This window comes from Myodes glareolus, chromosome 27, assembly GCF_982192425.1.
Source record: "Myodes glareolus chromosome 27, mMyoGla1.1, whole genome shotgun sequence".
Classification (NCBI taxonomy): domain Eukaryota; kingdom Metazoa; phylum Chordata; class Mammalia; order Rodentia; family Cricetidae; genus Myodes; species Myodes glareolus.
In genome coordinates this window covers 42,881,447-42,908,529 of record NC_142052.1, presented here as the reverse complement: position 1 = coordinate 42,908,529, position 27,083 = coordinate 42,881,447, and the positions used below count along the sequence as shown (strand labels likewise).

At 45.0% G+C, this 27,083-nt stretch overlaps 1 protein-coding gene across 1 annotated transcript; it reads right to left on the bottom strand.

Moving 5' to 3' along the window:
- Positions 1 to 583: 583 nt before the first annotated feature.
- Positions 584 to 24,107, bottom strand: Sgo2 (shugoshin 2). The gene is given in 9 exon segments (XM_048456108.3): positions 584 to 7,421; positions 8,909 to 9,584; positions 9,586 to 11,462; positions 12,820 to 13,073; positions 15,712 to 15,797; positions 18,857 to 18,934; positions 19,972 to 20,147; positions 22,115 to 22,240; positions 23,961 to 24,107. Coding segments are annotated over 8 exon segments (3,489 nt in total). The 5' UTR covers positions 22,239 to 22,240; positions 23,961 to 24,107; the 3' UTR covers positions 584 to 7,203.
- Positions 24,108 to 27,083: the final 2,976 nt, after the last annotated feature.

Sequence of the window (27,083 nt, the reverse complement as noted above, 5' to 3'; positions counted from 1 at the left end):
TTGGATATTAGGATAGCTACACCTGCTTGATTCTTAAGCCCATGTGATTGAAAAAAAATTTCCCAACTCTTTACTCTTAGGCGATGTGTGTCTGTGAGGTTGCGGTGTCTCTTGTATGCAGCAGCAGGGATTCTGCTTTTGTATCCAGTGTGTTAGCTGTGTCTCCTTACAGGTGAGTTGAGTCCATCTACATTGAGGGACATCAATGACCAGTGACTGCTCTCTCCTGCTTAGTTTTATTGTTGGTGTTGTTAATTTTTGTTTTCCCTTCTTTGGATTTGCTGCCATGAGATCATCAATTGTCTGTGCTTTTGTGGATGTAGCCAACTTCCTTGGGTTGAAGTTTTCCTTCTAGTACTTTGTGTAGGGCTGGGTTAGTGGCTAGGTATCGGTTAAATCTGGTTCTGTCATGGACTATCTTGTTTTGTCTTTCTGTGGTGATTGAAAGCTTTGCTGGGTATGATACCTAAAAGCAGCGTGGCGGAGGAAATGGTAACAGGCTAGGACAGGAGATAATTTTCAAACCCTCTTTGATCTTCATGTCTACTCAGTGGTTAAAAGCAAAGAGCAAGGTATCCGGCTGTACAAGATAACCAATGCAAACGTGTTTATTTGGTTAAAAGGAAATAAGTTGAATTACTAAATGACATTCAGTAGAAATTTAAATTAACAAGTAATGTGATGATGAAAGTTCTTTTTTAAAAAAAGTTTCCTATTTGAAATACAGCTATCTGATGCACACACACCTCAATGTAAGTATAGACAAACAATAATCCAGGAAAGCCCCCAAAATAAAAAAGAAAACAGACATTTCTTCATTTAAAAACCAAACCGAATACTCCTTCATGTTTCATGTCTTGATCTTTGTTGTGCTTCTGTTCTGACTTGTGCTTTGAGAACTCAGAAAAGCTAGGATTCATATCTCCTTCATCTTCTCATCTTGCTGCAAAAGAAAAGAAAAGGCAAGATTAGGAATAATAATTCCAAGCTAATTATTTTTTTCTAGAATAACTGAGAAGAAAACCATTTCCAGTAAGCGGTTTCCTTAAACCATAGCTTACTTTCGTGGATGAGGGGGGCACCGAGACACCGAGATTTTCTCTGTAGTCTTTGGCACCTACGATTGTCCTCCTACAAAGAGCACTTGGGGTATCTACATCAGGTCTTTTTAGCTCAGTGAACCACACTGCAGGTTTTTCTGCAACTTGCTGTTCTCATTCAACATCCTGGTCACCTTCAAGTGTCCCCTGGCTGGAGTCACAGGCCCTCAGCTCCTACTCTGAACAGCTGCGCCATTGCTTCTGCAGAACCACAAGCTCTCCTGTGTGGGCTGAGGTTTGTGGTTGCTTTTTCTGTTTGTCAGCTGTGAGCTGGCTGTGCGCTTCCCTCAGAACAGCAGCTGTGGAAAATGCATGGGGCCTGAGATGCAGGCGTCCTCCTCCAGAAAAGTTTTGCTTTCTTCTTAGGACAAAAGGGAAAGTCCAGTTCATGGGTCGCTCGTCCTCCATCCTAAACTCCATGTCTGCACTTACCAGATAGCAGATTCCAGATGGAACCAGAATAAGGACTTGGTATTCATTATAAATTCTCAGAATGTTTGCTCTACATTCAGAACCGGCGTTATTCCCGAGGCTGACAAAGGCCACTGGGAACTTACTTTTACTTTGCTGCTCTACTGAGATAGTCCAACTTTACCTAAACAATGTGCATTAGACCTCATTTCAGTCCGGCCCTAGGCCATCCTTTCTGCCCCAGGGTCGTAGGGCTGGGAATCTAGGTCAGGCTCCCCTAGACAGACAGGCAGCTTCAGGTAAAAACCAGCTCCTGGTCCATCTACCTCTCTGGGTTCCTTTTCACCTTGCTCTGATCTGAGTCTTTTTCTACATTAGTGTTTGCTAAAACGTTCAGTTTAATTTTTTCATTTCAGTATTTCACCCAACATTCCTGTGCTTTCAGAAAAAGGGCTGACTCATGCTCCACAGGGCTGTGTGTGGGGTTGCTTCTCTTCTCTACATTGCGTGTGCACGCATGTGTGTAAGGTGTGTGTACTCTGGATGAAATGTATGTGTACAGTCTCAAGATGAAGACAGAAAAGGAAAGCAGGGAGCAGGTCCCGTCTCTTCTGTAACTCATCTCCAGAGACAATGACGCTACCACTTTGAGTAATTGGACTTGATAAAAAATTTTAAACACAAACCACAATATACTTTCAGGGAACATACTGAATGATAACAACCCAGCTGTCACTTTTTAGAAACAGAACACCGCAGATGTGTCCGTCTCCAGCAGATACCTCTGCACTCGAGGGCTGGAATGCAGGAACAGATGGAACAAACGTATTTTAAAATTCTTTTAAGGTGCAAAGCATTGAAGATGAAAAGAAGACATGTTAACAGTAAAATCCACAAACCTTCGTGAACACATAACCATGATTTCATATTAAATCAGAACACTTGTCTTTCTGGAACAAAGACCAGACAGAGGAGACAGATGGAGACACAGCACCGCATAGATTTTACAGCAGCACTGTTAGTATAAGGAAGATGGGTCAGAGAAGAAGAGCTGGGGACAGAGCACACCTGGGCCAGGACCCCAGAAAGTAAGGGGCAGGGCCAGGGTGACACTGCTCACCTACCGCCGGCACGGACTGTAAATACGACTGGACGTTCTGTTACGGCTGTGGGTCTCTCCCGCGGGACCGGTGGGAATGCACATTGGAACGACAAAGAGAAGCAGTGTGGCTGAACCTCACGGTTTATGAAACCATCTAATCTAAGGCCAAGAATTATACATCACCCCAGGTGGCGAAATGCTTCTAATGGAGATACGGGATAACAATTATGAAATTACGTACTAGAATTGAACAAACAAGTAAATACTTTCAGAAAATGAGAACTAGGCTTCTCACTGATTGCGAAATTACAAATTAAGCAAAGGGGAATGCTAAAATGAACCCTGTGGTACTGAATTCAAGCTAGAGGTATTAGATTAACTCTAATATATCATGGCTTCATTACATACACAGCATACAGAAACATAAAAGCATATGTCTATGTGAATGTTGTATAACAGTTCCCCCCCAAGACTAGAACAATCCATCCTGTGGGTTTATTAAACAGGAAGGCAAATGACTCAAAACAGCTTTAAGAAGTTCCTGAAACTGAGCAGATTCACTAGAACAGTGGTTTTCACCTGTGGGCCAGGAACTTTGGGGTAGGGGTCGAATGGCCTTTCACAAGGTCACGTAAGACCACTGGAGAATACAGATGTTCATAGTAGCTAAATTACAGATATGATGTAGTAATGACAATAATTTTATGGTGTGGGGGCCACCACAACACAAGGAACTCTACTCAAGGGTTGCAGCAGAGTAAGCAATAAAAACAGAGTGCCTCACTCAGATGGTAAGAAGCTAAGCCTCGAAAAGGACTTGCAGATCAGCAGAGCTGCAAAGAAGACTCCCTCGAAAAGGACTTGCAGATCAGCAGAGCTGCAAAGAAGACTCAGAAACCACAGCCGCCTGGAAGAAGTAGAAAGCAGCTGAGCCGCCTGGAAGACCAGCCGAGGCACCTATGGGACACTCTCCAGCCTGTTGAGTTGTCTGCAGGCTGCTCAGGGAGCTCCTGGTTTCCAGCTCTATGGGCTTTACCCATGCTGGGTGGGCTTGGTGATGCAGCTGTGTCTGGGTCATTTGTCTGGGTCATTTCTCCTCCTGTAATTAACCCCCCACCTGTATAAGTACATGCCTATAAGTGACCCCACTCAAACTGATTGGTCCATTGAGTTGGACGTTGGTGGTCCCTGTCTGTTGTGGGTTTCCTATTGGATGTGAGTAGATGTGTGGGTGCATCCCCCGGGAAAGCTGTGGCACCCAACAGTGGACTAGCAGAGATACAAATGGCTCCCAGTGCTGTCTGTGAGAGGGCCCAGCCACAATCCCTGGGTGGACAGACTTGAGCAAGGACATCACCCACAATCTCCCTCTACTGGCATTCATGCCTTTATATAAAAAAGTCCTTCCGATTGGTGACGGGAGGAGCAGTGATTTGTGTCCAACCATGAGGTGACAAGGGTGAGAGAGGTCGTCTCACTTCTGAGAGCACATTTCACAGAAAAGACAATCTCGCTGGAAGGTTCTGCTGTAGACTCTTTCTATAGCTTTGAGTAGGCAGCCCTGTGGGAGAGGGAGGCTGGAAGTGAAAACAGTCCAGGGCCAAGATCAAGATGAAAGTCTCCCAACAGTGTCTGTTAGGAGATCCTCAGATAAGATCCAGTCTCTCTGACACCCTGACTGCAGTACCATGAAGCCCTAAGCAGAACCCCAATGAAGCCCACAGTCTGAGACGATGAGTAGGCGCCGTTTCCTCAGCTGCGAGACTGACGGTGACGCTGTGCAGCAATAGACAGGTAGACAGTGCCACAGGGTCAGCCATGAGCACACGGAGGGCCCAGATTCTGGTCACTAAACATAATCTGACAATCAAGGACATCAGAATTCCTCAAGAGGCATCTGATTCCAGGGCCAGGGCAGGAAGAACATTAGGATGACGGGACCACCTGTGTGGTCAGAAGAGGGTTCCCGATGCCAGAGCTGGGATCGCTTGAGTAACGAAGTAAAGATGGACCATGTTGGATTCCAACGGGAATATAACTCGCGGCTATTGGTTGGCCTCACCGTGTCAATACTCAGAAAAGACATTATTTCCTCATAGAAGCAGCAGGACAGAAACTCAGGGATGCTCTCACGCACCACACTGGTATGACTTCAAGTAAAACCTACTAAAAATATTAAAATCACTAAGCAAAATTCTGAGGGACAGGATATATGGACTCAAAGCATCTCCCCCAATTCTTAAGGAAAGGATAAAATTTTCACACTGTAGAAGCCCAGTGGATAGCACGGTCACCGAGAGCTCAAGGTCAGCCTTCCCTGCTAGTGGAACAGACTGACATAGCGAAGCCCTGACACGTTGCAGCGAGGATGCGTCTTTCACATGGAACTCATTCAGAAGTGCATGTGTGATCATGAGAAGAAACAGGAAAAATCCCTAAGCCTCAATTTGTGGATATTTTAAGAAAATAACTGACCTGTGATCTTCAAGTGTCAGGAGAGCCAAAGGACTAGGGAGCCGGCAGGTGGGGTAGGCTAAGGAGAAACAGAAGCAGAACGCAGGGCTCGGATGAGTCCTAACGCTGAGAAAGGCCATGAGCGGTGCGCAACTGGCCAGCGAGTACAGGAAAAGATGCTCAGCCACCCTGCTCACCAGAGCCACGATGAGACATAGCTTCACAAAGAGGCTCGAATCAGAGAACCAGACAGGCGATCAGAGTGAAGGGAGCTGGATTCTAACACAGGGTGGTAATGTAAAGCAGTCTGGCTTCGTACACAAGTGCCAGCCTGGGTGTAAGATGAAAGAGAAATTAAAACACGACTGTGCGAACATTTACACACCACCTTTCAGACCACCATCGCTCCTGACAGCGGGAACGAGAGGGAAGAGAAATGAACAAAGGTCCAGTCCAATCCCAATAACGGGGGAGCACAACTGTGGTCTGGTCACACAGCAAAACACTGTTCACAGAGCACAGGGCGAATGCTTGCTCCTTATCTACCACATGGAGGAGCCCAGAAAACCCCGTGCTAGCGGAGTAAGCCAGTCACAGCGACTAGATACAACTGTGCTCACACACGTCCGGAACAGAGTGGCTACAACTAGGATGTTAACTCCAGCTAGAAAGTGCATAGAGGACAGGATTTCTTTCTCGGATAAAGAAATGTTCTAAAATTGATTGAGGTAGTGGCTGTACATACTTGTGAGAGGGTTTACTTGGTGGTGTTTGGAATTGAACCCACAGCCTTGTATACAGGCAAGGGCTCGCCCACTCAAGTATGCCCTGCATCCCTTATCTGTGCACTTTTAAAAACCTATGTATGATTCTATGCACTTCACAATGGGGGCAACATATAGTATGTCCCCAAAGACAGAGTGTACATGTCAAAAGAGCTAACTTGTAAAACCCCCTTGGCCCTTCCTTCCCATTTCACCCTCCGTGGTGTACTGCCACCTGCTGGTTCCTGCTGGAAAACGCCCGACGGGATCATCAGGGTTTGACAGGACCAAACAGTGAAAGGACCCAAAGGACATTTTGTGACAATTCCGCCAGCTTACGTAAAATATTTGTATACAATAGGATTTTTTTGAGAATTTTGAGAAAAAAGCTGAGATAGGTTACTTGACTTAGCTTTAAAAACCTGAGATTTCTGAACAAAACAACATCAACAGTCATTGGAGTATTTTTATGGCAATGAAGGAAATCTGCAAAGAGTGGTTATTAGAAGGCAGTAAGAATTTATAGTTTTGTGCACTACAGCCTCATGCAAGCTGTAACCAAGTCCTGATGCATCCTAATGTGGTAACTTCATTAAGAAATTCATGAGTGTGCATGTGTGTGTGCTTGTGCATGTGTAGAGGCCAGGCGGACGTCAGTGTCAAAATGTCTTCCTCAGTTGACTCTCTTTGAGCTAGGGTCTCCCACTGAACTTAGATTCGCTACACTGGCTGGCCAGCAAGCACGGGGACCCTGCTGTCTGCCCCTCCCTCTCCAGGGCTGGGAGGACAGCGCACGCTGCCCCGCCTGACTTGGACGCGATTTCTGGGGCTCTGAGCTCAGGTCCTCGAGTGTCTTCAGGCTCTTTGCTGATGAAGTCATCTCTCCGGCCCAGAAAAATCTTATTCTTTAAGGACAAATACAGAAGTGTTTTATGAACGGAATCACTCAGCGTCAGAGACCTGCTTTAGAAGCACACCTGAACGAAACCCAGCACATTGTCGATAACTACTGAAGCTGAGGAGGGGTAGATGGGTAAAGTGGCTACAAGTCTTTCTTTGCGAGAGTACATTTGCAGTTAAAAAAATTAAGAAAAAAAATTGTTTCTCTTCGGGACCAAAGGAAATATAAACCACACTGACTTCTAGGGAGCAGCGCAGGAAATAAATGTGAGTAATAGCTACGAAAACAGTGGTTGGTAAATTGTATTCAACAAATATAAAAATTATAGTCACCAATTAAAGTCTCTAAAATGACAGCAGTAAGATGGAAATTAACTGAAACTAATTTAGTTTAAAACCAGAGCTGAAAGAAAAAGAAGTTACATTTTGATGGCATCTCTCCCAAGTTCATCCTGTGTACACACAAACATGATTAGTGACTGACATTCAGGAGTGCCAAGTGTTTCTCAAAGCACAGTGACAAGCCCTGCCACACTTGCCTTACGAGGTTCGGCTCTCTCAGGTTGAGAGGAGCGCACTGCCTTTTCCTTCTCGTCAGCTCTGCAGCCTGCCCTTCTGACCCGTTCTCGGGGTTAGCGGGGTTGCTCGACACAGAACTGGTGTCCACCAAGTCCGGGAATATTCCTCTACCTGAAAGGAGTATTTTCAAATATTTGTAAAAGCATATATAAAGATATGGAAATAAGTATGAAGTAAATAAATACAGTTGGCCTAGCAAAGAGAACAAATTTTGAGAGGAAAACGGGCTTACTTCGAGTTCTCCCTGTGACAGAGACCACGGTCACAAACACCTGGGGCAGGGCAGGGTCTACCTCCCTCACGGTCCACCACTGGAGGCCATGGAGGGCGCTGGCTACTGGCTTGCTCCTCTTTGCTCAGTCTGCTTCCTTATAGGACCCAGGACCACCAGCCCAGGGAGGCCACTACCGACAACGGACTGGGCCCTCACCATCAATCACTAATCAAGAAACTGCATTACAGATTTGCCTACAGAAGGCATTTTCTCAACTGAGAGTCCCTTGCACAACGACTCTAGCTTGTGTCAGGCTGCGGTAAAACTAGCCAGCACACCACTAGCCAGGGCTACAATGTTGCAGCTCTAAAACACAAAAGCTCTTCATGTTCAACCCTTCCTAACCCTACAGCCATCTCTGCACACTCAGCACACACACAGCTCTGGCTACTCAGTGGGTGAATGTCACCTTGGGGCAGACAAAGAAGAGTTATTCTTCTCACATATCCTACCACCTGGACTCTTGTTTTTACCTAGGGTTCCTTTTATCTAGACTAGCCTTAGCCTGTAAATTCTACTGTTGTATAAACACACTGAAATGTTGGTCCCAAGTAGAAAAACTTTTTTACAGACGAATGTCTAATGCTACAAAATCTTACAAACTCTCTGATGACAAAGAAAATCTTTATGCCTGGGCTTCAGGAAGAAGTGGGGTAGTAGTTTTATATAAACTATGATTATAGTATATGTTTAGAGATCCATAATGGTAAATGGTGACAGCCAGTTCCAGTGAACTTTTTCCCATGGTTCTACTTGGTTCTTGACAATAACTGTTATTTTTATAAGCAGGGTTAAGCAAAAGTAAACAATAATGCTGAAAGTCTTGACCCATCAGAGTCTGCAGGGCAACCAACATGACCATCTCTACAGCTTCCTCTAGTCATGATTCCTCACGGTCTGCTCTATAAACAACTTCCCGCACGCGGCACGGTGACCCTTACATCTCTATGTGCCCACCCTGCAGGGAGGAGCGGTCTTACTGCGGCTCTGACCACACCAACTGAAGGCAGCTGGACCGGGCCCCACCTTCCCAAACTTGCATTGCAATTAACCACCACAGCATTTACATTTAATTCCCCTCAGACACGCGAAGAGAGGTGCGATCCGCCCAACACCATCATATACTGTAGTAAAGGCCGAATCAGGTTTTAGATTGCAATTGTGCAAGAGAATCTGTTACCTTCTCAACATACAAACCTTTTATTTCTTCTGTTTCTATATGTGCAGTTATATACTGCTTTAAAATTTTTGCAAAACGCCCATTTCAACAGAAAATACACCAGTGGTCAAGTGGAAAGAATATAACTCTAAAACCTTGGCCTACCTATTTCAGACTTCTGCGTTCTGCGGCAGCTTTTCTGAGTCCTCTCCTTTGTCTTTTCAGGAGGACCACCTGCTGGAAAAATGCATGCATTCTCCAGGAAAGAACTTCCTTCCATCAGCAGATTTTTACAAGAAGTCGTCGTCAAAGGCAGGGAGCTCTCCCACACATCATCGAAGGAAGAATTCTTTATGTTAGACGAGCGCATCTGAGATAAAGGTTTAGATGCCTTTGTGCAGAAGTCCGGTTTATTCCTGGCAATTTTCCCATCCTCCAAGTAGTTTTCTTTATCAGCCTGCTGGGAGTCGACTGACTTCGTGTGGTCAGTGCTGGGTGTCATTTCCACCGCTCCATGGGTACCTGAAGAAAGAGCTAGGGGTGCCTTTCTTTTCTTTGATTTGGATGTCACTCTATCTCCTCTTTTGGCTGGGCAGCTTCCTCCTTTGGCCACGCCCAGAGAGCCGGCATCTCCCAGTGTAAGCACAATGCTCTCTTCCTGGCTCTTTGGACCAGCATCTGTTCCGTTCCTGTTCTGGTGTGATCCAGACTCCAGGGCGACAGACTGCTGCGAGGAACCTGGAAGATGCAAAGTGCGCTCGCTCTTCCCTCCTGCCAAGATGTTCTCTGCTCTGCCTGCAAAGTCTCTCCTCTGCTTTTTAACTAGTACACATGGATCTGGAATTGGGGTCACCATTTCCCTCTTTATTACTATTGATTTCTCCAGAGTAGGAACTCGTAACCACTTGGTCTTTGATACAGCTTTTAAAGCCATTCACGTCTGTATTAGTATTCTCATATATTTGGTTCACTTGAGAAACGATTTCTGATTTATTGACCTTCTGACAGACCTTCTTATTTAATGGGTCATGCACACTTTCTTCATCATTTTCATGCATTTGGTTGGTTTTAGAGATTACTTCTGTCTTTCGAAGTGCCTTCTGTCTAGGCTTCCTATCTTCTCTTGAATCCTTGTGACTAGCAGGTTGCATATCACGGTCGTGCGTTCTCATCCCCAGGAGTGTTGGAGTCTCAGACTCACATACCTTTGCACTATCTTTGTTACAAAAAGCAGACACTTCAAACTTACTAAAATCTTTTAAGGTTCTGGGGATGTCTTTATCCTTTTGAAGTAAGAAAGACTCACCCATTTCTGAACAATGATCACCTCCATCATTACTAAAATCATTCACTCTGGAGATTATTTCTGTCTTACGGTTTACCTTGTGCCTAGGGATCCTGCTAACACGGGTCTCTATCTGAGCAGGGTGCATACTGGTGACTTGCTTGGACAAATCCAGAACATTCTGCACCTGACAGTCATGTAAGCTTCCGATGTTTCTTGCGACAAGTGGAGGTGCTTCTAACTCTTTTGCAGCGTCTATGGCTCCACAGGTGGGCTCTTTACTCGTGTGGGTTTGGAGGGGGATGTCTTTGTCGGTATCCTCATATATTTGGTTCATACTAGAAATTATTTTTGTCCTCCGATTTATCATTTTCAGCTTAGGCTTATTTAGCTTGGACTGAATTTGCTGCGCATTGACCAACGTAGTCTGGGTCTCAAAGTCACATATAGTTTTGTTATCTTTTTTGGAAATATCAGCTATATGGAGTTCATTCTCAACGTCTAGCTTTTCAGAACTGGTCTCTTCATCCTTCTGGTTTGGATATAAATGATCCTTTTCTGAGTTACGAATCACAAATGTCTGTCGAGAAGGCTTACTTCTATTACAATGTAGGGCTTTCTGACACTGATCAAACTCACGATCTTGAAGGAGTCTGACTGAACATGGAGAGAAAGGGTGTGTTTCCTCTTGCTTGTCTGTTGTACATCTTTGCTTCCTCTTTTTATTTTGGATGGACTCCTGATCCAAGCTGCTTGGGAGGGTTATTTCCTTCAGCATGTTTGCCTGAGGCGGCTCAGTACTGGGAATACAATTTGGATCTTCCGAATCCCCTCTGCCATCTAAGACAACAGAGCCTCCTTCTGGTCCGTTTTCCATCTTTCCCTCAGCACCCATTTCTGAACTACCTTTACATGTTTTCTTTGATCTTTCTCTCCTTTTGTCAGACCTTGGATCTTTCACTTTTCTGAACGCTTCCTTTCCACAGTCTGTCTTTTTCTTCCTTTGATTTTTATTGCTTTTTGAGATTACAATGATTTTGTTCACTTCGCTGGCAGTTAAATCCATGTCGGCGTTTTCGTACACGGATTCTTGCAACTGAAATCCATGGGTGTTCCGCACTGTGGCCGTGGGCTGAGTCTGAGGGTCGCTGGCAGACTCAGAAGGGACGCAGGGAGAACACTGTGTATCTCCTTGCATCTTACTACTGGTTTCCCCAGCACAGCCATTTATCTCAACGTCCCAGGTGAACCCTGGACTGGACATCTGTGGGTAACCTGAGTCCGTGCCGTGCGGGTTCTCTGCAGAAGACCCCCGCTTTCTCCTCTCAGTCACATTGTTAAGCGACAGTTTTTCCCTGCTGAGACCGGAAGATGGCGCAGGTTTCACCTCACGCAGAGAACTCTTACGGCTTTTTTCTGAGTCATCACGGCTTTCTGCAAATTAAAAGAAATATAAAAATAAGTATGCTACAGTACAAAAACCATACTTGGCTATTTCACAGAGTGGACTTCTGATAAGCCGCTCTTCCTCGATCCTTGTATTATCCAGAACTAACGCTGATCACAGTTAGCCCCATGGCAGAGTTCCTAAAGGCTGTGACGCTCCACTGTTGGGCACACCCATCCTAGTCCTGAGTGAAGGTGCGGTTGTGTACATTTTCAAGGATGCAGATGTAAAGTGTGACGTGTGAGCACTCCAATTATTCTAGTTAATGTTTTTCAGCACAACTGTGGAAGGGAAGCAGCACGCTCTGAGCTCAACAGTTAGGGTTCTTCTGTTCCAGTCTGAAAATCTCCAACAAATCTGTGAGCACGGCAGACCACAGCCCAGACCATCAATTAGGAAGACCGTGTAAATGAAATGTCTTCTCAGTGAGTCATGACCAAGCTCATTAGCACGACCAGGCTCGTTAGCATGATCAGGTTTGTTTCTGGTGCTCTGACTAAACACACACCAGCACCTAGGGGAGTGTATTTGGCTCACAGTTCTTGTTAGGGTTCACCCTCGCCAGGAAGCCAACGTGGCCAGAACCTGGAACAGACAGTGATGTGCGCACCTGAGAAGCATCAATGAACGGTGCACACTGCACTCAGCTGGCCTTCTCCACTTCAACCTAGGGATGGTGCCACCCATAGGGGACGAGTCTTCCCAGCTCAATGCAACCCAAACAATCCTCCACAGACCTGCCCACAGACAACCCCGATCTTAGGCAATCTCTCACGGAGATTACCTCTCCAGTAATGGATTAGCTAAGACGAAATCAATGTAATAGTAGTTTTCAAATCACAAGACAAACAAAATGGAAGTCTTAGTCCTGCTCATTTTTCAAGATTGCTTCCAGACTAACAGTCTTAGGTCTCTTAGGTCTCAGAGGATGCGACATTTGTCGGACTTCTTACTTCTAGCTGAAACTTGCACCAGCAGTTTTAAATGGTAGAAGCCGGCAAGTACAAGTTAGTAATGCAAGAGACCCGGCTGACTGTGGCAGTCTGAACGTGACTGGCCCACAGTCTCAGGGTGTGGACCTACAAGGTGTGGCCTTGTTGGAAGAAGCCTATCACTGTGACACAGTTCACTTCCTGTTGTCTACAGGGTGCAGAACTCTCAGCCACTTCTCCAGCCGCCACGCTCCCCACCGCGATGATGGTGGACCAACCCTCCGAAACCATCAGGGTGTCTTCACAGCTATCGAAACCTGAACTGAGACCCCAACTCATGAGCTTTTTTAGACATTGCTGTCTTCAAGAAAATCTGATGAACAACTACATAAAGTTTCTACAACAATCCTACCTTTAGGAAGGACATCAACACTAGAAGTTTGTTCTGAATAACTGGAGACACATGTATTCTGGTTATCTTCCTTGGGAAGCAATACTTCCAAGTTACACTGGCGTAAGGACAAAGATTGTCTTGAGAGCGAAGAGGCGACGTCAGGTGATGTCTTTGATGCAATTCTGCTGTAACACTTTGTTCTCCAATCATCACCACCACAATCATCACCACCACCATCATCATCGTCGTCATTTTCTGAAGTTAATGGAACCCTAAAGGCCAGTGAAAATGAGACAAGAAATTCTATGTTTTATAAAAATCGTATAGAAAAGAAAAAGATACCACTGTACATCTGCCAATAATCTGACCTGTTAGAAGAAAAGCAAAAATTATGTGAAGAAAAAGAAAATAGGGATTATTAAAGAACCAGGACAGCAGCTGGGGTGATGGCCAAGCAGCTAAGAACAGGTACCGCTCATCCCGCAGACCCAAGCGTGGTTCCCTCCACCCAGGCTGGGCAGCTCACAGCTACTCCTGCCTCAGCTCCAGAAGGGTCTGCCTCCAGTCTGCATGAGTATCTGCACTCATATAATTAAAGATAAAATATGTTAAAAGAAATGAGATACTATCAAAATTTCTCTGCAGGAAAACTTAAGATGACTTTCCTCAAGGTCTTAAAGAAAAATAATCCTTTACGATATACTTCCAGAAACCAGAATTCATACCAATCAGCGCTACCAAAATACCTAACCCTAAAAAATAATTGCAATAAAAAAATTATGAATAATTTTCATTGTAACACACATGCAAACACCTTTAAACAACAACTATGTGTCTGCGGTTCAGAAAAGCAATGCAATGGGGGTTTAAAATCGATCACTGAGAAACACGGCCCAGCACATCAACGTATTTGCCGTGCAAAGCCGGAGGAGCTGTGTTCAGTTCCTAGAAGCCATGCGCAGAGACTCCACAGAGTAGTCCTGACATACGCAGAGACTCGAGACTCCACAGAATAGTCCTGACATGTGCAAAGACTCCACAGAGTAGTCCTGACATGCGCAGAGACTCCACAGAGTAGTCCTGACATGTGCAGACACGCCATGTGTTTGCACAGCCAGACACACATCATGTGCACAAACACACACTAATAATATCAACCAATCATTGTATTCTGTTACACGAGTAAGAAACATTAAAAACTCATTGCACTAACAGAAAAGCCTTCTTTTTAACAGCGACAGGAAAAGCCCTCGTTTAACTCCACAGCTCATGAAGAAATTCTCACTAACTAGCAACAAAGGAATTTTTATCTGTGTCTTGCTTTTTCTGAGACAGGCTGATTGTGCAGACTGACTGCACTTTGTTAATTATAATTTGACTCTTTAGATGATGGATAACTAAGAAATGGAAGAATCCTTTAATGAGAAGTTAACAACCTGACAAAGAAATAGGAAATCTGAATGCCCTTGTTAGTAAGAGAAATGGGATATTATCCAAAACTTTTTGACAACAACAAAACAAAAACAAAACAAAAACCTGTAGGCCTAGGGCCAGTGAGGGGCACCCTGGGTAAAAGTGGTTGAGTTCAATCCCTAAAAACCACAGTGGAAGGAAAGAAATGACCATTTAACGCTGTCCTCTGACCTCTGTACAAGCTCTGTGTACACACCAGACACACACACTCTCTCTCTCTCTCTCTCTCTCTTTCTCTCTCTCTCTCTCTCTCTCTCTCTCTCTCTCTCTCACACACACACACACACACACACACACCATACACATTGTAATAATAAATGCATGGGAAAAAAACCAAAAAACCAACAAACAGCTGTGGGCTTAGATACCTCTGTCTAGTTTTTAGCTTGCCTTGAACTTGTGACATTTTGCCTCAGTCTGGCCCTTTATTGATCTGACTGTACTGACTGTACCCTCTCAGGGGCTGTGATTACACATGCACCACCACACCTGGCTGCATTTGAATATATTCGAAATAATAAATGCGTAATAGCCAATGTACACTTGAAAAAAATAAAGGAACAAGACAATACAATTTACAATTTATTACAATGTAAAGTTTCCTCCTTCATCAAACTACCCAATGAACAACTGTAATTCTACTGATGCGTCTTGAAATCACCTCTAATTCTCTGCTATGTGCAGGGATAGTATAGGTACATCTCCCCACACACGTGAGACCTTTACACTAAGGCAATTCATGACTGTGGATGCATTATGTAATATACAGAGTTTGTAATACTTAAACACAGATAAAAGCATCAAACTGATGAAGCCATACACTGGAGACACCAAGTGAAGCAGACAAAGTCCCAGCCACTGCTGTCCATTTTCAGTCAGTTCACCTCACTCAGCCTCAGCGCTTACTGTGCAGTATGTCAGGGCTGAAACTGGGTACTTGGATGACTTGTAACCAATAATCAAAACCAGGAAAAGACTTTAGAGAAGAGACTATCCAAAATGAGAGTTAATCTCACAGGATAAGACATGATGTTAAAAGTGGAAAGAGATATTTGCTAAGAAGGGGGGGGGGGGAGAAAAGAGGCCAGAAGAAAAGTAAAACTACTATAGATGAACTCAGTTTATCTGCCCTTCAGAGCCCCAAAGACCCAGTCTAAACAAGACACCACACACAACTCCCATTTCCACCTCAGTTGCACAGCTATAGGCTGACCAAGAGAACAGGGTTTCATGAAGTCTGTGATCTAAGCCAGTGGCATTCCAGCCCAGCCCATAATGCCTATGAAAATGTCTAATTCAACAAAGCACTGTAACAAACTATCTACAGTTGTTTTTCTGGTTTTAGGATGTGAGTAAATAAAACACCCAAAGCCCAACCTAACATCTTCTTAGGCAGAAACATATAAGTCAGTATCTAACCAACTTTTAAACAATTACCTTGCAAATGGAAGATGCACGGACTTGCTTTGCTTACTGATCCTTTTCCTCTTCCTAGCTGACAGGAAAAGGGGACTTTGATGGAACTGTTTGTGAATAAAACAGAGAAAATGGTGAAATAGTTGACCACCTCAGGCTTGTCATTAAAATAGCAAGCTATACCAGGAAACCAACAGACATAGCAGAACAGCTCCCACATGTGCATGTGTGCTGCTGCAGACTGACTCCCGCACTGTGCATGTGTGCTGCTGCAGACTGACTCCCGCACTGTGCACGTGTGCTGCTGCAGACTGACTCCCGCACTGTGCATGTGTGCTGCTGCAGACTGACTCTGCACTGTGCATGTGTGCGACTGCAGACTGACTGCACTGTGCACATGTGCGGCTGCAGACTGACTCTGCACTGTGCATGTGTGCGGCTGCAGACTAATTCTGCACTATGCATGTGTGCGGCTGCAGACTGACTGCACTGTGCATGTGTGAGGCTGCAGACTGACTCTGCACTGTGCATGTGTGCTGCTGCAGACTGACTGCACTGTGCATGTGTGCTGCTGCAGACTGACTGCACTGTGCATGTGTGCGGCTGCAGACTAACACAGGACCCTGTGCATGCCAGCTAACTATTCTACCACTGAGTTACCCAACCTTTACTTTAGCCTTTAATAGTTGAATTAGTATAGTATAAAGATAAGATTTACTTTTCAGTGATAATCATTACTGATATTTTAAGCAATTTTCTAAACGTTCTATAAAGAGAAATACAGATGCATATATACCCATATATGTGTATAAATACTCTCTCTCTCTCTCTCTCTCTCTCTCTCACACACACACACACACACAATAGTTGTAGATATATGCAAAATGCCTGCTTCATATGTGTTATATACAGCATAGAAGCACACATTTGGGAGTTACCAGTACATGTCAGTAATAAAACAAAGACTGGAAGAATTGTTCCGTGGGAATGAGCATAGACAGAACAGAGACACCTGCGTCTGGGGAAGGAAACCAACACAGGCTGAAAGAGCAGGAGGTAGAGAGAGGGCTCGGGGAGAGTGGGAGAGTGGCATCCGGAGAGTCCGAGAACCGGCAGCTGCCCCGGGATCTGGTAACACTAGAACCTCCGCTCACTTTCTGAAGAGCTACAGCGATGGAGGAGCCCGGACTGTGACTCCAGAGAAAGGAGCATGGGAACAACTCTCTCAAAAGTAACAGAGACAGTAGCTGAGAAGGGGATGTAGTTTTTGTTGCTGCTTTCAAGATTAGTTATAATAAGTTTTTCGTATAAGGATGGAAAATAATCTAAAAAAGAGAAAAATGCAATGAAACAGGAGAGGAAAGTACTCTACACTAACACCAAGGCAACAGGAAAGAACAACCAACGGGAGATGCTATGGGCAAAGGGGTGGGGGCTCCCGAGGTCAGGCTCAGAACAATGGCAAAGCTTTCTGGACTCAAATGTGAACGTTGATACAGTTTCCTGTTAGGTAAAACCAGCATGCACACACAAGTATCAACTGTCTGAGACGCCCTACAAAGACCTGCTACCTAGATTAACTAATCTGCCTCCTCCTCCGGCTGGTGGGCTGCTGGTTGTACATCTCCATCAGCATGCATGGGCCACCTGATTCCAGCTTTTCACTTGGTGTGTCTGTTATTTCCTCATTCCCGGGCATTCTAGTTAGGGCAATGCCTAAGCCATCACAGCATAAAGGGATTGCCAAGAAGCCTGATAACCTGAGTTCAGCCCTGGAATCATGTTCAGGTAGAAGGAGAGAGTCAACCACACAAAGCTTCTTCTCACCTCCATATGTACAACAAGACTTGGAAAAAAAATAAAAAGAAGTATTTACTTTGGGTTTGTAAGACGGACCAGCAGGCATTTACACACAGATCTGAGTTCAATACCAGCTCTCACAGCTGGTGAAAGAACCAACTCCCGAGAGCTGTCCTCTGACCTCCACCCCATCATGGCATGTGGGTGCCCACCTTACCCACACCTAGAGTAATGAAGACAACTTTAAAGGCGCGAGACCTCATGCACGCTCGCGATACTGCGCCCGAGCTAGAAGGTCTGGACCTTCGCCTCCTGTCAGTGACAACTGCAGAGGACGGCTGTGCAAGGACAGACAGGGCTCGTCTGCAGGGCAGCACAATCCCCGCTCACTACCTCCTCTGGCTTCCGCTCACACCCACTCCCCACTCTCACACCTATAATCCCAGCTGTCTTTGAGTTCTGCTCTCTGGGAACGGAGATTTTACAAAACATTTTAACAGACCAATGACAAGGCTGTCTCAGAATTCACAACAAGCTAAGCAGTGCTCCTGGGACAAGTATCCAAGTCACCAGCGATCCTGGCAACCCTGCCTTGCTCCCTTCCACAGCTCACCAAGCCCTTGCTTTCCGTTCTCCAGGTCAGTTCCTATACTGAGTCTGTATACCCATTTGTCATTTGTTTTATGTAATCATATAACCATCTAGAATTTATCTTAGAGACTGATACACAATAGGATCAGCCTCTGGTTTTCACCTCAGTACATTTTAAATTTGTCTTTTTATTTTAAAATAAATTCTTTTCTAACTCGAAAGGCTACCTTTCTACTGAGACTTTGTTTCTAAATATGTCTGGTGGGCCATTATGTTCCAAAGAGCTATTCAATCTATTATTTTAAATCAAAATTTGATTTTAATGAAATAATAATCTCAATAACCAATTATAAAAATGATAAATTATTTTATATAATTGGAGAGACGGCTCAGCAGTTAAGAGCACTGGCTGCTCTTCCAGAGGTCCTGAGTTCAATTCCCAGCCACCACATGGTGGTTCACAACCATCTGTAATGAGATCTGGTGCCCTCTTAAGGAAGAGACCTGGTTAGTCATCCTCATCAATTTAAACCATGAAACCCAATATGGACAAGTTCAACAGAACTGCCGTATATGGGCGCTCATGCATGCTTCAGCATTGCCAGGGCATAAACTAATTTTTTTTTATTTTTAAACAATTTTTTTTCAAATCGTGCATGATTCCTGTTCTTTCTTCACACTGCAGATCTGAGGCTCTGGCCCTGATGCCCCGCAGTTGAGCTCATCTGGGCTCTCGTCAGCTACCACACGGCCCCACTCACAGTGACTCACTCACCTCAGACAGGCTGCTCATTTCGATTGCCGTTATCAGATTGTTGTTCACGAGGGATTCTATTTCTATAAGCTTCTTATTCTGTACATGCAAAAATAAAGACGCCTTTGAGTTAAAATTCGGAGTTTGTTATAATGATACCACACATTTATGGAGAGCATCAGTGTAAAAAGAGTCAGTTTTAAAAATGGTTGTCTTTATTCTCAGTTTTTGAGACAAGGTTCCACACTGTAACCCAGACTGGTCTAAAACCGACTACGTAGTGGAGACTGGCTTTGAACTCATGGCAAGCCTCCCGCTTCAACGTCCAGACGACTGGAATTACACCATGAACTCATGGCAAGCCTCCCGCTTCAATGTCCAGACGACTGGAATTACACCATGAACTCATGGCAAGCCTCCCGCTTCAACGTCCAGACGACTGGAATTACACCATGAATTACCTCATGGCAAGCCTCCTGCTTCGGCGTCCAGACTACTGTGGTTACACCAAGCAGTCAGGCCTGGCGACTGTTCTCAGCTGAGTGCACACTGAGCTCCAAGGCTACTGCAGTGAAGAGTCAAAACAGCTGTGCACACACACAGACACACTGTGAACATTTACACCACCAGTTATAAATGTTTGCTTGTTTTTCCGTTTTCTCACAGAAAATAAACACAGCTGGTCAGGAATAGGAATTTAATCGTTGATTTATTACAGGCCTTTTTTTTCCATTTTAAGCTAATTTCTACTACATTACTACAACTTCACTAGATACTAGCTCTCACTACTGTCTGCCTGAGGTTGGAGGTGGGTGTAGCCAGTGAAGTGCCAGGCTGAAAGTGAACAGAGACCCCGTGGTTTCTAAGCTCACCATTTAAAAAGGCATGGATGGCCAAGTGTTGCTGATTACGGTGTTATGCTGGTTTGTAGAGCACACAGCATGCGTTTAGAATAAGACTTAAGATGTCTATTCTACTACCAAGAGGTGTCTGTCCTTAAGCACAGATTTCCATGGCATGCTGATTTTCAACAGTTCTTTAGGACTGGAACCTAAAAACATTGTTAGAGTTTCTACAGCGATGTAGTTAAGAGATTCTATTGTAATGCAGAGATCAAAGCAGTACAATTTCCATACCAAGTTACTTAGCTTGAGGCGAAGAAAGGTATTTTCAAAATTCAGTTTATCTACTTCTTTTTGTAATAGCATCTTCTCGGTAGTGATTCTTCGAGAATTCTCTTTCTCTCGACTTAGAGCCTGAGCTAAGGCTCTGTTGTTGTGCTTTAGAGAGATCTTGAAAATAGATGAATTGTCTGCAGGAATATTTTATAAGAGTTAATACCAAACTTGTACTTTATATTTCCTTAATAAAACTGCACATTTCTTAGTAAAATAATTTCAGAAAAAAATGCAATTTATTTTATAAATATTAAATGATGACTGGAAAAGAACAGCAATACACGTACAGTTCCAGAGAAAGACAATATCCCCAAGTTTGAAGCTGAAGAAACAAAAGCTAGAGAGAAGCAGAGAGGTGTGCAGCTGGGGCAAGGGAGCGGTGGCTCTGCAGACAGAGCAGTCACGGGGGTCACGGGGACTGCGACTGTCCGCGTCCATCTCGGCCGAGAAGCAGGCTGGGAGGCTGACCCCACAGCGCTCACTGGAGACCCACAGGAGCTAGGGCAACCAACCTGAGTGTTTACACACCTTTCTCTGCTCCACAACTCAATAAAACCGTCTATGCTCGCAAATCCCTTCTCTTAACCCTCAAATGAAAGGACTGATTGTCCAGGACCTGTGAGATCTTCACCTCTCCCCAAAAGATTATTCCTTTTCTAGTAATCGATTGCAATCAAAACTTGACCTCTTTTACTGAACAGAAATAGGTCAGACTAAGTGAAATCAGTACTGAAGTGAGAATAAAAAGATTCAGTGAGGATTTAATGGTTATAGTCACCTGAAAAGTTTATGTCTCACCAGATGGTGGTGCACGCCTTTAATCCCAGCACTAGGGAGGCAGTGGGAGGCGGATCTCTGTGAGTTCAAGGCCAGCCTGGTCTACAAGAGCTAGTTCCAGGACAGGCTCCAAAACTACAGAGAAACTATCTCAAAAAACCAGAAAAGAAGGAAAAAAAAAAAAAGTATTACATTCCTTTAGTATAGTTAAATATCATTAGAATTTAGATTCTACTACATGCCAATAACCTACCTACTCCACAGTGTAACACACACACACACTCGGACAGTGTTTGAGAAATGGTCTTGCTATGTAGTCGAAGGCTATCCTTAAAATTGTGATTCTCCTGCCTTGATTTCTGGAATTACAGGCATGAGCTAATATATCTTAATAAAATAAGTTTTGTTAAATATACCCTTTTTAGATATTCAGAGAAAGTTTGGAACTCTTCAGAAACAGACCCCACAGCAGGACCGTCTTTGACACAGAGTGTCTCACTCGGCCCTCCTGGGCATACCCCAGGGAAACAGACCGCAGCTGTAGGATTCTCAGAAGCTCAGAAAGATTAACAGCTTCTTGCTGTTTTCCAAATAGTCTTGACAAACGAAGGAAGACAAGTCACTGTGGGAGGAAGGCAATTCACAAGGCCTGCCTACAGATCCTGATAGGTGAATGTCATGATTTCAAGATACTTAGGAGTCTTGGCTCTGCCATAACTCATGGGTGTGACATCAGCAGGATATGTCCCTATGGAAGGTAGTTTCCAACGTAGGTAACATGAGTATAAATGATTGAGATAATCTGTGGGAGCAATAAAAGTTTAATCTAGGGAGTTTGCCACCTCCATGGTTTTTATTTTGGGAAGTTTTATTTGTCTGTTTGCCTTCCTGACACCTTACTGCCGGCACTGATAAAATCTCACTTCCAAAGCGCACAGTTCCATCTTAGCCTTGGCCTGTAGGAAACCATGTACTACCACACTCATCGTGGCCAAGAACCTCTAGGATACTCACTGCCTGCCACAGCACACACCAGACCAAATCTCTTACTCTCTTTAGCTCTTTTCCAGAGAAGTCTTCGCAGGCTGAGAGGTAGCTGCCTCGGGACTCCCCAGCCACGCTGCTTACAATTCAGCTGTCACCAAGGGTAAATTAGCGGTCCCAATCAGCAGAGGCGCTGGAGGCCATGGAAATATCGAATGGAAAAGGTACCAGCTGACATTTTAGTAGTTTTCTATATTTGCTTTAAAAAGGTAGAAAATGAATGAAATCTTCAGAGAGGCAAAAGGTAAGTGAAGTTAAAGATGAACTGAAAGGCGCTTACTTAATATTTTTGTTTTGATTTTTGAAGCAAGAGAAACATTTAACTTTGTCTTTGCAATTCTGTCTTTCACTCGTCTCTTGATTCCTGAAGTAAGAGTGTCAGCTTCCATCACCGGGTAGTCCATCACTAAGCGGAAGGAAGAAAGGATGGGGGAGACTATTAGTTAATTACTGGTGAGTAAGATAAGAGCAAACGGATACATCCTAAAGAGCAACTACCATAATGTAAAATAAACTGTGTACATAAATATTTACAAAATCCTTTGCATATAAAACCTGAAAACAGAAATTTATATGATCAGGAGAACTAATGAATTCCAAAAAGGTAAATACTTTGCTTTGTTTTCCCATTCAAACCTATGTCATATGCCTGGCAGGCACTCATGGGTAGGGCAGGTGACAGCAGGGGGTCCCTAATACCACAGAAGGAATATCCAGCCAGGGACAGGTACTGTTTTGCTCCTGGGCAAACGTGGAACCTTAGGTAAGAGGGGCTTAAAAGGAGCACAAAATAACTAACTAACTCAGAAGTAGAAAAGGGCTGGGAGAATAGGCTTATAAGCTTAGCTACGTCTACTAGATTTACGGCCTACTAGGTTTACAGCACAATAGGAACAGGAGGATACATAACTATGCAATCTGACAAGAATACTGACAATCACTTAATGTATTAGAGAAGTGGTCAGTGCCTGGGCAGAGAAAACGGACCACAGAGCCCTTCACTGGGGTGCAGGGGTGCTGACCTTTGTGTTTAAATGGGGGAACCTCCCAAATCTACACTCCCTCCAGGAAACGTCCTGTCAGCTGCTCCACTACTATACAGGACACCAGACAGGACCAGAAAAAAATATACAGAACACTAGACAGGACCAGAAATGAAAGTCCCCTCGTCACATACAAAACAAGGAAGGAATATTCAAAGCTGCAAGGGAAGAAGACCAAGTCACAAATAAAGACAGACCTATTAGAAACTTCTCAATGGAGACTCTGAATGACACCCCAGATGACTATACCCGCAAAACTTTCCATCACTACAGAAGGAGAAAATAAGACATTCCATGAGAAAACCAAATAAATATATTTCATTTATACAAGTAAATATAGCATCCAAAAGAACACAGGCAATAAATTATCCCAGACCAGGAAATACAAAATCAAAGATGATTATCAACCCATAAACAGTAGCCTACAAAGGCACATAGCCAATAAACTATAACCCCTAACACACTCGAAAATAAACCTACTATAAAAAAAATCAGCTGTCTTTCAAATACTCCAGTCCAAAATAAATACATAAATAAATTCCAGTGGAACTTTCCTTCCCCATCAGCTGATCCCCTTTAATTTCATAAATGTCGCTGTCGCCCATCCAAATGCTTGTGTTTCTACTAGAGTTTTCCTTAACTGCCCAGCCCAACTCCTACATCAGTGACTTCACCAAGCGGCATGAAGAGAAGCCAGAAGCAGGCCCCTTGAGGTACGATATAGACACCAAAACATTCTGGGCAACGGTTACGACTGTTTTGGGGGTCCCAGCTCGAAAGTGTAAGGAAATAAAGGCCAAGTCCCTCGTAGGTGCTGGGCGAATGGATGTGTGCGGTGCCGACTAGGGGACCGGGCTACGTGCTCCGCACTCAGGACTCCTCCGTTATCCCCTGGCCACTCTCGTGCAGCGGGGGTCTCCCCTAGCCGAAAACGCAACCCCGCCGTCCGTGCTCCTGGATGAGATCCTCCATCCAGACAACGTCCCAGATGCGAGCCGAGCCGGCCGGAGGCTCCAGCCCGCCGGGAGCGTTCGGCGCGCCAGTCCCGGGGCCCAGACCTCATCCCTCGGGGAAGGCACTAACCTGCAAGCCGGTGGTGGCGGCCGCAGCGGCCTCACAGGCGCCGACTCACCGTCCCCGCAGCCTCGGAGACCGCCTCGCGCCCCGGGAGCTCCGCCGCCCAGCCGACTCGTCCTCCGGTTCAAACTCCGCGGCGGTTAGCGGCCGACGCCACAGCCAATAGGAGTGCGAAGAGGCGGTTCAGAGGCGCGCTGGTGCCCGGAAGTGGGAGCCGGAAGGGGCGGGACGTGCGGCGGGGAGCCGAGTGGGCGTGGCTGGGCTGGGTGGGCGTGGCTGGACGAGCCCGGGGCTCCACCTGCGGGAAGAGGCACTCACTGCCCATAGATCCGGTACCCTAAAGGTTGCCAGGCAACTCGAATCTCTCTCAGGACTTGGGATCACTTGCCTGCGTCCAGTTTCTGCATCCTTGCCTCCCAGTAGTGATCCTCACTTCTTGCTCTTATAATCCTTTCAAGAGCGGCGGTGATGTTCCTTTTTAACAGGACCGTGAGACTAGTATTTTAAACTGTCACAGCTATATTTTAAAATGTGTGAGTCCCACACTCACAGGCCTTGGATTAGGCATTAACCACACCCAAACACCTGCTTTCACTGAGAGCTCTTTTTTTAAGGGGGGGGGTAGCTAAAGAGGCTGCTTTCTGACTCAGGCTGAAAATCGTAGCAAATGACCTTGCAAGTGTAGCTTTTAAGGGGAGAAAAAAAAGGGGAGGTCTGTGTTAGAATGGGCTAGGGCATGGTGGTAAAGGGGACAGGGGATGAAGAAGAAGGGGCCAAGGGAAAGGGGGAAGAAGGATTTGTCCTGAAGAATAGAGAGGAGACAGATGTAGCCCCGAGGCAAACAGTGGTTTATAAAAGTAAAGGCCGGGGTGGGGGGACCCTAAGTTAGTTTTAATTGGGCATCTTAATAGGTGAACCAAAAGGGGCTTTTGATTGCTGGGCTTTGGTAGTCAGCCCCAGGAGGACGAAGTGGCCAAATAAGGGACTAGACCTTGGTGACTAACTTTAGGAAGGTAATCTAATGGTTTTTTAGCAAGACAGAGAGAATGGGAAAAAGGGGTAAGACCTGTCAGAGAGAGTCAGATGTTCGAGTGGGCTAGTGTCCCTTCAGGCAACATACTTGTAAGCTTGAGAGGTTTGCTTATAATAAGCCCTGGGCTGGTATGGCTAGGTGCTGCATCTCGGGAATGTTCCCAGGTGCAGTCCTGGTCCCACACTGGACACCGGTATCTAAAATAAAAAGCCTCTTCTTACTAAAATTTATTTATGGTGCTGGTGAATCTCTGAGTGAGCCCAGAACCATAAGACTTTTTTAATGTTTATTAATTTATTTAAAGTATATAGTATGTATACTGCATTTCCAGCATGCCAGAAAGGGGCACCAGATCTCACTATAGATGGTTGTGAGCCACCATGTGGCTGATGGGAATTGAACTCAGGACCTCTGGAAGAGCAGACAGTGCTCTTAACCTCTGAGCCATCTCTCCAGCCCGACCCATGAGACTTTTGATGGTTCATTTTGCTTGTCAGCTTGACTGGGTTTGGAATCACCTAGGAGACACACCTCTGGGCCTATTTGTGATGATGTTTCCCATAAAGACTTATTGGAGGAGGGAACACCCACCCTGAATGTGGTCGGCACCCAAAACCTAGACTGGAATCCTAGACGGAATGGAAAAGGGGAGAAAGGAGAAGGTGGCAGAATGCCAGCATTGATTTCTCTCGACTTTCTGATTTCAGTTGCAATGTGATCACTTCCTTCAAGCTCCCAACTACCACACCTTTCTTGCCATAACAGATTCACTGTATAACCGTTTCCCCCGAGATTGAAACCTTACATCCTGCAGGAAGCTCTTTAAACATAAAGGCAAGCAACTCGGAAATAGTCTCAGGAAGTCCCTGAAACGGGCCAGATTCACTACGCCCCCTCCCTGCCAGAGTAACCAATAGGAGCCAAGTGTTTGAGGGCTTTGAGATGCCAAGATTAGGCAGTGAAGTCAAAGGCAAAGGAGATTTTTTGTGGAGAAGGGCTGCAAAGACTGAGACCAGAGCAGCTGCCTGCAACAAGCAGAAACCAGGGGAGCTGCCTGGGTGAGGCTTACACCAAATGAGGCACCTGGAAGGGACGCTCTCCGGCCTGCTGAGCTGCCTGCAGCGAGCTCCAGGTTCCCAGCTCTGTGAGCTGTCACCCACGCTGGGGTGGGCTTTGGAGACGCAGCTGCCTTTGGGTCTTTTCTGCTCCTGTAAGTAACCCCTCACCCATATTTCTGTAAACATCGCAATAAAACTCGCTGGTTCACCCAGCTGGACTTAGGTGGTATCCATATGTTGGTCTGTTGTGGGTTCCCAGCAGGGGTGAGTCAAAATGTGTGTTCTGTCTCCTCCCAGGAAATGTTTGCCACCAAAGCATGTGATGCAGAGTATGAGAACACCAAGGAAAGACGCCACCGGACAAAGTTTCAATTTAAAATATAAAAAACAAGTTTTTGCTGATACCAGTGTCACCACAACAGCGTCCACTGCAAATCTGAGGACTGTTGCAGAAGGGGAAGACGGGCTGGAGTTTTTAAGGCACAAGCCACCACTGTCTCAATTTTGTTTTATATATATATATATATATATATATATATATATATATATATATAAAACAGTATTTTCTGCTTTGTGAGGTATTATCACGGTTGTTTGTTTGTTTTTCTTTAACAAACAAACAGAGGTTAAACAAGATGACATAAGCAAAATGAGAGTCTGGTTAATATTTTAGGATAACAATTACATAATAAGTGTAAGGGAGAGCAATTTGGGGAGATGAGCCAGGTGGCTCCGAGATCAGCTTTCGCATTAAGATTGCTGTCAAGACTCAAGCTGAGGATGCTGACCTTCGTGTCACGGTCTAGACATCCTGTGGTTAACAAGGCTAAGAAGAAGGTTCTTCCCGCTCCCAGGTTTTCCTTTGTTACACAATAACTTAGCTTGGAATGGAGCTACCTCCTTCCCTAAGGTGCTTGCCTCAGGTATTTGCCGCAGCAACAGAAACAAATAGCTAATACATTTAGCAACAGACTTCACTTTGTAGCTACGACGCTAACATTTAAAGTAATAAGAAAAGGAGAGGGAAGTCAGAGGTAT